The 13,152-nt window shown below is 32.4% G+C and overlaps 3 protein-coding genes across 3 annotated transcripts in view; 2 read left to right on the forward strand and 1 right to left on the reverse strand.

Moving 5' to 3' along the window:
• The window catches only part of LOC132948175 (uncharacterized), a 239,878-nt gene that overhangs the window by 210,331 nt on the left and 16,395 nt on the right, over positions 1–13,152 (reverse strand). The gene's annotated exons all lie outside the window — the stretch shown is intronic.
• Positions 4,270–7,430, forward strand: LOC132949147 (uncharacterized; the record flags this gene model as incomplete). Its single annotated transcript, XM_061019923.1, has 3 exons — positions 4,270–5,804; positions 5,985–6,173; positions 6,232–7,430. Coding segments are annotated over exons 2-3 (1,278 nt in total), but the record flags the coding sequence as incomplete, so codon positions are not given.
• Positions 7,424–9,601, forward strand: LOC132948988 (uncharacterized). Its single transcript, XM_061019724.1, has 6 exons — positions 7,424–8,472; positions 8,529–8,639; positions 8,695–9,005; positions 9,060–9,192; positions 9,257–9,434; positions 9,497–9,601. Exons 1-5 carry the CDS (start codon positions 7,452–7,454, stop codon positions 9,409–9,411), a joined length of 1,731 nt encoding a protein of 576 aa, XP_060875707.1. The 5' UTR covers positions 7,424–7,451; the 3' UTR covers positions 9,412–9,434; positions 9,497–9,601.

Genomic DNA, 13,152 nt, shown 5'->3' on the forward strand with positions numbered 1-13,152 from the left:
ATTGATTAATCTTTACATTTTACATAATATCGTTGAAAACGAGTGAATTCATGGTCCGCCATTGGACATGCGTAGCCACATAGGTCTAAGATGAGGCGTATTATACTACTATAAATCATATACATGTTCTATGTTGTGTATGAAATACTTAGATAGTATGGATATTTTAAAATTAAGTGTTGAATTTTTAAAAATGTTCAAAGTATATAATACTTGATACTATAGCATTCCACCATACAAAAAGTAAAATGAACTTAACATTTTCATATTGATATACTTGATATACTTAAATAAGTTAGGAATACATATTTTAATTTTTCTGACAATCAAACTAAAAATAAATTATATAGACTAACATTTTAAAATTACTAATCAGGGTTTTTTTAAATATTAAATAAAACAAATAAATATTCTGAAGAGTGAAAGAAACCAACATTTATTTTCACCGAACATGACAGGATAGTGTTAGTATTTAACAAATAATAAGTGTCCAACTGAGTAACGAACCAAATAATCCATTCAATGTGTTAATCATTGTAAACTCATAATTTATTATAATAAAATACATACAATTTTTTAGTAGACGTTGAGTCGAATCAAGTACGTGTGAAACTGTGAATACATCCTTGTCAAGTATTATTATTATATTATTTTAAAAAATTATTTTGTACTCGCTATTATTACACAATAACTCCGTGTAATCCTTGGTAAAATGAAACATTATGAAGCTATTTTTTTAAATGTAATTTTTGAAAAATACTTAGTAGTTATTAAAACATGTTTCCCAATTAAATTATTTTCTCCTCTTGTTAAACTTTTGTAGTAATTTTGTTTTCCTTATTACATTCTTTGCTCACTCAGAAGTTTATTGGTCTTACAATGATATTTAAAAACAACAAATTAATTATAATTTTCAGTAGTCATGTACCTATAGTAACATTAAAGATAGAAAATTTAAATGGTAGGTAATTTGAAATAAGACAACTAATTTGAATATATTTCAGTATGCGTTCTTTTAAATCGAGCTGCTCATCGTTTTTCGAACGCTTTGAACATAATTGTATGATTATATATAGTTCACATTATATTATTTTCAGATTTAATATCACAACACACTATTACAACAACATTTCCTAAACCGGGTCGAGTGTAAATCGGAGTGAATATGTCTAACATCGTTACCCAAACACCCAGTATCCTGTCTGGCTTTTTATTTTTTTCCGCTACAACCAGAAAAAATCGTTTTATTTATTTTTCTTACATTCTTGTTTTCAATCAATATAAAACCGACTAGAGTTTATTTCGAATCTCCGATACCCTTTGAGCAGTCGGTTTAGTTGCCCCGGTCCATTGGAATGTTGCCAAGTTAAGAATTTTACACTCCAAAGGGATAGCGTTTCACCTGGAAATCCAAACTTCTAAAGCCAAACTGAGAAGCATAGTGCGGGCCAAATGACTTGGCAGGATATTTTGGTATAACTCACACTTCGCATTTTTACACGCCTAAGCAAAACGAAAAGCAATAAATAATTGTTAATCAACCTCTTTACGATTAATCTGCCAAATATTATCGTTCATTTGAGACAATGTTGAAAATTCAAGTTCTATTAAAAAAAAAATAACACAGTTAAGTAAAATACAGGTATAAAAGCTATTAATAATTAAAAGAAGGTATATTTTTTCTGTTTTTATAATTAATTTTATTTTGATAATGAACTTATACGATGTTTCAACTTAATAATTATGACGAATAAGCTATGGGACAATCATAATAGTTCTTTCGTTAAATACTAAAATAATTTAGTTTTAAATTGCTAATGCTTATTGATTACTTACCTGCATATTATTTTATAATTAAAAATGAAAGTAATTATTATTGTAAAGACTTTTCGATAAAACGACGTATTCTTAACTAAATTTATTATACATTAATATTATCGTATAATACACTTTTTATTATTATATTATCATCATGAATATTAATGCGTAATACAACGTTATATACTATTATAGTATTATGTTTATCAGTTTGCACACGAAGACGACCACCGGTGCGCAGTGCCCAGTGCGTACATGTATAAAAAAAAATTCTATGTACATCGAACTATTAACGTGTTTGAAAATGGTTAAAAGTTTTTATATGACGAGTGTCTTGCGTTGTTACAACACAGGATGAAAATATGTCGGGCTGCGAACGTTGTAAAGGTCGGACGCCAGGGCTAAATGCAGCGGCGTCAAAGGCACTGCAGTTTACACTTTTAATTTTTAAACTCCTACCATGACGTACATATAGGTGATTATTCCATCAATAATTTGATCAGTGAATTTAAATTTATTAAAAATGATGTTATCAAGTCATATTATTTATTTTAATCGAGCCGTTGTCTAACAATAATTAAGCTCGACTGTTATTATTAACTTTGTTACAATTTAAACAATATGGAATAAAATAGGTACCTAAATCTTAACTAAGACGGATTCGTAATACTCATTACTTTAATCGTTAGGTACAACCATCGATCTAATACACAATATATAATAATAATAATAATAATAAATATTAATAGGCAATATATTTAATCAGTGGCACAACTCAACATTTTTGAAAATTTCGATTTCTATAAATAAAAACCATTGAGGAAATAATCTACTTCGGAATAAGCATGTTTTTTATCTAAAAAACACACGTTTTCCGAGAAAATTGCTGCTAACCGATAAAAGAATCACTCTACGGTGTATATAATATTATTATATTATCGCACATGTGAAAAAGTATACAGTTAATGTATACCAAAAAATATCGTGCGACTATATGATACACATTGCAGGAATAGATTATATGCATTCACCGGATATCTTTCTACGTTGTCCCTATTTTGGCCTGTACAAACACCGGATTAAACCCGTCCAACGTGATCGCCCTTCCGAAAGCGCGTATATATTTGCACAACTATATGGCCAAACGTGTATAATATGCGGGGTGTGGACCCCAGCAGACGATGGAGGCCTAGCGGCTATATAATGTGTGTTATTCTGTGTGTGTGTGTGTGTGTGTGTGTGGGTGGGTGGGTGTGTGTGTGTGGGTGTGCAATCATCGCAGCCCTACAACAGGCATATGTAGCTACTTACCAGCCATCATGCAGTACATAGTTCAAAAAAATGTATTACTATTATACAATATTATGATACAAATGACACATTTAGCGAGGTTTGACGGGTAGCTCGTATAGGTATGGTTTGTGTCGACAATTTCCGATAACTTTTGGTAGAACTTTCAAATACTTTCGATGCATTGTACAAGTTTTTTTTTTATTTGTTTCAAATATAATATAACTATACAATATATATTTTCCATAATATTCTTTATACGGCACTTTTTACTCAAAAACGTTATATAATTAGTTAATTTTACAGTCGGCCCCGGCTCTTAACGTCATCTGATAGACGATAGTATATAGGTACAGTGAGTACTGTTAACGAACGCGATAACGAACTTGACACTTTGCATATTTAATACATTTTATGTCAAAAACTATAATCTATATTATTTGTGATTTTTTTAAAATTTATATCGTTGTCGTGTGGTTTGTATAGTTGTATAGAGTTACATTAATAATTGTAAGACAATATTTGATAAATTAAAAAGTTTTATTTTGTAAATATATTATGAACTATGGTTAATTTCATGATAGTGAGTTACATAATTCAAGTATACCGTGTAGTACATTGTTCTTTTATAGTATTAAATTATTTAATTTATTCACTTTAAGAATGTATCCGTACATACAAATTATTAATTTACATATTGAATTAAAAATTGAAAATCATTGTAATGAATGTATTGAAACTACAATAATTAGTCAAGTTTCTTACTAACCAACTTCAGATTTGTATATAAGTTAAAATAATATAATATTATCTTATTAGAAGTTGTAATATATTTTTTTAAACTTTCACTCAAGGAAATATAATAAATCTTATTAAGTTCGTAATATTGTATATTGAAATACCTACAAAAGACAATAATATACACAAGTAGTATAAAATAGACAATTCAAACACACAATGGACCTGATCCCTGATTCCTGATCCCTGATTCCTGATCCCTGATTCCTGATCCCTGATTCCTGATCCTTGCCGCCCGCTGAGCCCGCCGCCCGGCCGCTCACGTGTGCGACATGAATTCCCCCCCCCCCACCTTCATCTCTCAAACTCATCCCACCGCCCGCACCCTTATCCTCATCCCGCTGCTTGCGTACGTGCGTTACTTATATTATTGTTATCACACGTTATCATATTTTATCACATGTTAACGTATATTATCACTGATATCATATAATTTTCCGTTGTCGTGAAAAAAACTGCAAAATAACCGCCCGGGATTCGAACCCGGACCCACCAGCTCCAACGTGAATTAATTACCAATAGGCCACCCCGACCACTTGAGTACTAGATGTTATTTTTACCCATTTAACTTTATAAATAAATATAAAAATATTTAAACCGCAGTATACTGGTCATATTATAATATCATTAGGATACTTATAACTTGCAGCTGCGTACACAAATAATATCGATGAATACACCATATAGGAGACATTAAGTAGGCATTAGTGAATAACCGTTATTAAGTCTAATAATTGTCGCAGGTATTGACACGTCAATCAAATAAATACAACAATATATTGCCATTAGATAAAATGCCATTAGGATTATTCGATATGTTAATTTCGAAATTCGCACGACTCGTGTCGCCAGGATGTGATATACTTATTGATATTAAAATAAACATTTATTACACTAAAGGTTTTATTTAATGAATGTTAAGATATTAATATATATTATTCACCGGCTCCGTTCTTAATAGCCGCCTCTCACCATTGTCACCACTAAGCGGTAGACATTAGTGTCAACTATATAGCCACCATATGATGTCTATACAATATACATCCGTTCACTAACAAAATCGTATACTCTTAATATACCCATTAGATGATATCCGTAATTAAAGAAGAATACATTAGTGAATAACCGATATTAAGTCTAATAATTGTCGCAGGTATTGACACGTCAATCAAATAAATACAACAATATATTGCCATTAGATAAAATGCCATTAGGATTATTCGATATTCGCACGACTCGTGTCGCCAGGATGTGATATACTTATTGATATTAAAATACCTATTTTAGTGAAAAACACATTATTGTCCGATATTAGTACCTTCTGCCGGACGTAGTCTAATATCAATTAAGTATCAATACCCCTACTACCTATTCAAATTCGTCTTTATATATTCTGAAAGAGCCAACAGTTCTTCAGTACGTTATTAACCGGTGTACACGTATACGCTCCGACTTAAAAATTTTAGTGAGTTTAAAATTTTTACAAGTGTTTAAACATTTTATTATTTTTCTTTTCGTTTTCATTTTAAATATGTTTAAATGCGAACAGTGCCCATCTACGTTTACGCGTAAGGACAATTTGGTCGTCCACCAAAAGAAGCATGCAGGTGTACGTTTTCCGTGCACTGCATGCCCATCGACTTTTTCGTATAAAAACAACCTCAACAAGCATCTGAAGAACATTCATGGTATGTACTAAAAATATAAAGTTTTATTTTATACAATATTAATTTATTATTTTCCCTAAGGTATCGTTCCGGCTCACCTCAGACCATTGCCAGCTGCTCCGATCATAGATCAACCAGCACGACCTAGCGTCATCCAGTTCGCGCCTCGTATTGTTGCCCCCGATAGCGCGGCCAATGACACATGCATCATAATAGAAGATGAGGACACAGGTTAGTTTTATTTATCAGAATTAATTAGATTTTTAAAAAGGCCCTCCGTTATTTACATAAAGACGTTAGTTTTTTTACATTTTCGTCGCTAGATTTTAAAAAAGATTCAATACCACATTTTTATTAGATATTAATTAGGTTTTTTCATTTTAATATTTAATTCAATATTTATTTTATAAGGTATTATACGCGCTCGACCACTGCAACGAGGTGAAATAGAGATCGCCCCGAATATTATAGTATCAGATATACCCGCTGGTCCCTCATACGAGCTTCAACATCAGTCGAATATGCCAAACGATGGGTATGATGATATGTGCGTGGCAGTTTTAGAAAATGCTCAAAATAAAGGGCTATGCAAAGCGTCAGGTAAGATTTTTTTTTTACATTTTCGTCGCTAGATTTTATTTTATTTTATTTTAAGTAGATTCTTATACGACTTCGGTGGGTGGCAAACGCATTTCCATCGCCAACACAGTGTCAGCTGTTAAGGCGAAAAAGGCTCGTATGGAACTGGTTAGATCCCCGGGTCTTAGAGAAATTTCATCGTCTGGAAAACGTAGAATAGTGTGGTATTTCGCGAAAAATCTAAATAATATTAGAAATTATCCCGACTTTCTCCGTTCTCTCCAACCGGCTCTGACAGACAGGCTAAGGACGCACGCGCAGAGACATCCAATAAAATTTAGCTTGAAGCTCGAGGCTACGTATAACCGACCAAACGTACCTAATTCATCTGAAAATCGAGCGTTTACAACATCAGCCAAAGAAATATTTAGGGGTACAAAAATCGAAACAGTAGTTGAAGAATCTTTTATGAAATTATTAGCTGAGGAAGACGCTTATGTTTCTCGTGGTAGCGGGTTTACGTTAGAGTCCATCGATGGTTTACTACTAGCCGTTTATAAGTATACACCAATATCTGGTTCATCATATATACAATTACCAAAATCTATCATAGATAAACGAGCAATAATAAATCCTAAAAATACAGACCAACAGTGTTTTAAATGGGCTATTTTAGCAAAACACGTCGCAGGACAAAACAAATTTCGTGTCAATGAAAATTATACCGAGCATGAGGACAAATATATTTTTAACGGAATTTCATTCCCGACACCGCTGTCAGATATTACCAAGTTCGAAAAAAATAATCAGAACGTTTCTGTAAATGTTTACGGACTTGAAAAACGATTACAGCCACCGAAAAAGTATCCTTCATATGAGGTTTTCCCACTCAAAGTCGTAGATGATGAAAAACGGGATCACTTTGACTTATTATTAGTGACGGATGGTAATAATACACATTATACTTACATCTCAAATTTTTCGAGATTACTCCGTTCGCAAAAAACTAGTCATGCAGGTCAAGTTATATTCTGTAAACGTTGCTTTACATCGTTCGACAGACAGAATTTAAAGTATAAGTTAAGCGGGCAGGCGGCGCTTGAACATCACAGGCTAATATGCGGACCACATAAACCCATACGACCTAAAATGCCAAAAGAGGGAGATGTGCTACAATTCACCGCATGGCAAAACGCGCAGAGACATCCCATAGTTATATATGCCGATTTCGAGGCTCTACTTGTAAAGACCGAAGAGGAAAAAGGGGGTAATACAACAATTATACAAAAACACCGTCCTATGAGTTACGGATTTTTAGTTAAGGCGTCTGAAAATGTTTCAATAGAGTTGTTAACACAATTTAACATACCGATTGGACCAGTTATATACCGAGGTAGTGAAAGCAGGCAAGACGTGGCAAAACATTTTATACAGAATATCACTGACGTTGCCGAGAAAATAGAAAAATTATTAAAGACAAACATTGCTCTGACCATGACCGATGAAGACACAGCTAAACATAATTCATGTTTTAAATGTAATTTATGCAAATGTAGTGTTGATACATACACCCGTGTCCGTGATCACGATCATTTGACTGGGAAATTCAGACAGACCTTGTGTAGTCGGTGTAATCTAAGTCTTAAACAACCAAATTACGTTCCAGTTTTTATCCACAATCTATCCAACTATGATGCACATTTCATTGTAACCGAACTAGGTTATAATTCAAAAAGAATAAAAGTAATTCCGAACAGCGAGGAGAAATACGTTACTTTTTCAAAATATATAAGTAACGATTTTACCATCAGATTCGTGGATACTTTTAGATTTATGGCTACAAGCCTATCAACTCTCGCCAACAATCTAATAACGCCAAACTTGGAAAAATTCCGTATAACGGCAAAACATTTTTCCAACAATGATTTACCGCTCGTCACCCGTAAGGGTGTATATCCTTACGACTTCACTGATGATTGGTCTAAGCTCGAACAAACCTCTTTGCCGCCTATAGAAGATTTTTATAGCGTTCTGACAGAAGAACATGTTAAAGATACGGAATATCAGTTTGCGGTAGAAGTTTGGAACCACTTCAATTGTCAAACGCTGGGCGAATATTCCGATCTATATTTAAAAGTTGATGTTTTACTTCTGGCGGATGTTTTTGAAAATTTCCGGGACCTTTGCTTGAATACATACCATTTAGACCCGGCATACTATTATACAGCACCGGGGTTCTCTTTCGACGCAATGTTGAAATACACGGCGATAAAACTAGAATTACTGTCGGATTATGAAATGCTTCTCATGTTTGAAGACGGTTAGTATATTGTGATTATGTTATTTCTATATGCATATAATAACAATTTTTTCTAGGTATTCGAGGTGGACTGACACAAGCCAGCATGCGGTATGCAAAATCAAACAACGAAAAAACACCAGATTACAACCCGGCAGATCCGAAATCATGGCTTGTGTATCAGGATTGTAAGTTTATTTATAAATAATAATTATATAGTTAAATTAACTTTTTAATCTTCAGGCAATAATCTTTACGGCTGGGCAATGTCTCAGTTTATGCCCTACGGAGATTTCAAGTGGGTTAAACCATCACTCGACGGCTTATACGATTTGACTGAGGATTCGCCCATAGGACGGGTTTACGAGGTTGACATTGTTTATCCGAAAAATTTACATAATAAACATAACGACTTACCATTCCTGCCACAAAACAGCGTACCACCAGGTTCAAAAGTACGCAAACTCATGGCTACATTTGAGCCTAAGAAAAATTATATTATTCACTATCGAAACCTCCAGCAAGCCTTAAACAATGGTCTCATAGTTGAAAAGGTGAATATCATATAATGATATTTTATCATAGAATTACTAACATTTATACTATAGGTGCATAGAGTTATTCAATTCAAGCAATCACCTTGGCTTGCCCAGTATATTGAATTAAACACTAATATGAGGAAAAAGGCGGAAAATGAATTTGAGCGGGATTTCTTCAAATTGATGAACAATGCTGTATTCGGTACGTTATTATAAATAATAATTATTTTAATTATCCTTTTTTTTATCACCTGATTTTAATGTAGGAAAAACGATGGAAAACGTTCGTAAACGTATGGACATGGAGCTTGTATCGTGCAACCGACGTTTGCAGAAATTAATTAACAGATCGACATTTAAATATTCCACCACCTATACCGAAAACTTAAACGCAGTAACATTAGAAAAAAAAAATCATTGATTTTTGTAAACCTATTTATATCGGTAATTTTTCTATTAATAATTTAGATATATAAAGGTATTAATGCGATTTTTAATGTTCATAGGTCTCGCGGTTCTTGACATAAGCAAGAGTTTAATATATGATTATCATTATAACGTAATGAAAAGCCACTATGGGGATAAAATCGAGTTGATGTATACCGACACAGGTAATAAATAATTTATATTTATTATTATTATTATTATTATAAATATTTACATAATTTACACAATTTATAGACTCACTGGTATATTTTATTCACACTGATAATTTCTACGAAGACCTTAAAAATAATAACAACTTGCTCGAACGAATGGATACTTCCAACTTACCGGAGGACCATCCATGTTACATTGCCGAACGACAGAAAATCCCAGGTCTGTTTTCTGATGAGACGGATGGGCTCATAATGACTGAGTTTTGCGCACTGCGAGCAAAGTCATATTCATACATTTTGAATGGTGAGGAGAAGATCAAAGCCAAGGGAATTAGAAAACACGTTGTAAAGAATCACATGACGTTCTACGATCATAAAAAGTGTTTGTTTGACGAGGAAGAGGAGGGGGAAAATAAAAGAGAAAATGTCTCCATCCGCTCTTTCAAGCATCAACTGATGACGATAAAATCGAACAAATTAACGTTCAATAACTTCGATGATAAGAGGGTGGTGCTGCAAGATAAAGTGCACACACTGGCTCACGGACATTACTCTCTAAAGTAAATTTAAAATAAATTTAAAATAAATTAATATTAATATTTATAATTTTATAGGGAAGATGAACCCGAGGATGATTGGCCTGAATTAGATGAAGAAGGAAATAACTGGAAGGAGGAAGAGAAAGGCTTAATGAGAGACCTTCTACACTGCATAACCTAACCTGCATAAAGTTTTGTGATATATTGTAAATATTACTCTTGAGATATATTTCTATTACAACACGTACAATTGAAATAATTATAAATACCATATATATATATAATTTGTTATATTTTTAATTTGTAAATACCATATATATATATATATATTTTGTTATATTTTTAATTTGTAAATACCATATATATATATTTTGTTATATTTTTAATTTGTAAATATCATGTATATATTTTGTAAATACCATATATATATTTTGTTATATTTTTAATTTATACATATCATGTATATATTTTGTTATATTTTTAATTTGTAAATATCATGTATATTTTGTAATCTATATATTTTTAATCTATAAAGGTTACCAATGTAAAATAAAATAAAAAAACAATGTTAAAATATTATCATGTTTTTATTTTTTAAGAATTCTTTATAAACCATTTTCTTATAGCAAAAACTTTATAAAATGTACATTGTTTAGGATTAAATTCCATATGAAAAATACAGCAAGGTAGAGTTTCGTCATCGCATATTTGATCCAAACGAGGGCAGCCTATGTCTTCAATGTTGATGAGTGCGACGTGTGGTATATACTCCATGAGAACTTGTTTTTTCTGTTCGCCCTTGACGTATATACATCTGAACTTTAATGAATTCAATATTCTACTTAGTTCTTCATACTCGACATCACCATATTCCAAAGATAGTTGATGATAGTTACGTTCCAGCCACTTGTTGGTTTTACGACTCTTGTTGTCTTGCTTAAATTTTGAATTTTTAAAAATCCAATGTTGGGTTGACCATGTTTCTGTATCTACAATAGACATTTCTTTAATCATGTATTTATTGTCCATTCCAAGGACGCATTGCATGTCCAATATGGCTGAAGACATTATGGCTTGTCTTTATAATACGTTTCTATAGTGTTAAGACGGCTCAGTATAGCTGGTATTATTTTTTTAATCTCGCCTATAGTTTCTTTGATATATTGTAATGATACTTCGCCTCTTGTCATATGCTCTGTAATCTCTATGCACGTTAATTCTAACTTTTCTGTTGGTTCTTGTTGTATATTAACGGATTTTTGATTTTCTTCAAGTAAATGTTCGATTTTATCCAATTTAGACGAAAACGATTTGATTGTCTTTTCAAGATTTGTCACAAATTTATTTGTTTCACCAGCCTGAGAACTACCAAACACGTTCATGTCTACAGCTCGACTGACACTATTTTCTAATGTCTGTCGTATTTATCCAACTATTGTGTGTATTATCGAACCCTAACCATTTAACGAAAATTTGATTCCCCTTCCTACGAATAATATTTTCAACTAAATAATCATTTGGGTGATTGGTTTTTTGAATTTCCTCAGAGTAGAAACAGCCTGCAATAGGTTTTCCAGTATAATCTTGTAGTTGATAAGTAGTGGGAGAAGTTTTATTTATTTTGGTAACTTTAAATATTTCTGTAGACCAGCTTGGTAAATAACCTTTTGTAAAAACCCCTTTATATGTACTTATACGAACATTATCACCAATGTTGAATTTAATTATTCCATTAATAATTGGACGTTGCTTTAATTTCACTGAAGAAGGATTTGTATCAGCTTGTATAGGTGTCATACCTATTGTTCTATGTTTTGAATTGTTGTATTCGTTAATCAATGAAGGTAAAATAGAAACCCATTCGTGTGATCCTTGTGCAGTAAACTCTCTAAACATTTTTTCTTTCAATGTGCGGTTGAAACGTTCGATAATGCATGCTTTCGTTGTACTATAGGTGGAATATTTGTGTATGCTGTGCTTTTCCATCAACGCGTCGAATGTTGTATTGTAAAATTCTTTACCATTGTCGAGCTGTAATAGTTTTGGTGCGCTTTTAAGCAGTATTTTAGACATTGCATATGAAACTTCTTTAGCACTTTTAGACTTTAATGGTGTCACCCAAGCAAATTTTGTAAAACAATCAATGACACATAAAATATATTTATAACCTTTGTTTTTTTTCGAGTATGGAATCATTTCGACCAAGTCGGCCTGCCATAGATCGTTTTTGCCATAAACATTTACTCTTCGCCTCGTATAATTTTTTCTGGCTGGTTTGTGTAGTTCGAAAGCGATATCACGTTTAGACATTTGGAATTCGTTTTATCAAACCCGCTTCATACAATTCTTCGTAAATTGAAAGTATTTCATTAGAAAGCCCTGTATTACCAGCAGCTTGAGAAGCTAAAAGTAGTCGTAAACGTTCGACTAACTCATTAGGATCATTCCAGTATACTAAACTTTTATTTTGTAATTTCACAGATAACCCACTACCAGACGGGAACAATGGTTTGATTATGTCGGTGAATTTATTTCCACCTTTTTTAATTTTTTTCCCGTCTGATGTCAAATGTCCTGATGTTTGAATTAATATGCGTTTATATGTGTTTAGATCGTCAGCGGTATAGATTTTCGGAGTTTTCGAAATTATTAAACTAGCAAGTCCTTGTGTTAACGGGTATGATGTATCTTCAATAATTAATGTATTTCCGTTAAGTTTAATCTCTTTTTTACCCAAATATGCGTCTCCGTTTGATTGCAATTTTGGACCATACGTTTTGTCTATGCTGTACGAATCCAACAACTCGTTTATTTTAAAAACTCTGGAATTTTCTGTATTATTTTTTTCGATATTTTGAACAGTTATCTCCCGAGGTTGCGATGTCGACTTTTGAATCTCGTTTAATGGTTTGATAATTGGTTTTAATGTTTCCGTTACTAATGAATGAATATCAGCTTTTCCGTGTTTTAATGCAGTATACTTGCGTTTAATATTTTCTTTGGCTTTAATCAATTCTCCGAGTA

The sequence above is a fragment of the Metopolophium dirhodum genome, chromosome 7, assembly GCF_019925205.1.
Source record: "Metopolophium dirhodum isolate CAU chromosome 7, ASM1992520v1, whole genome shotgun sequence".
Classification (NCBI taxonomy): Eukaryota; Metazoa; Arthropoda; class Insecta; order Hemiptera; family Aphididae; genus Metopolophium; species Metopolophium dirhodum.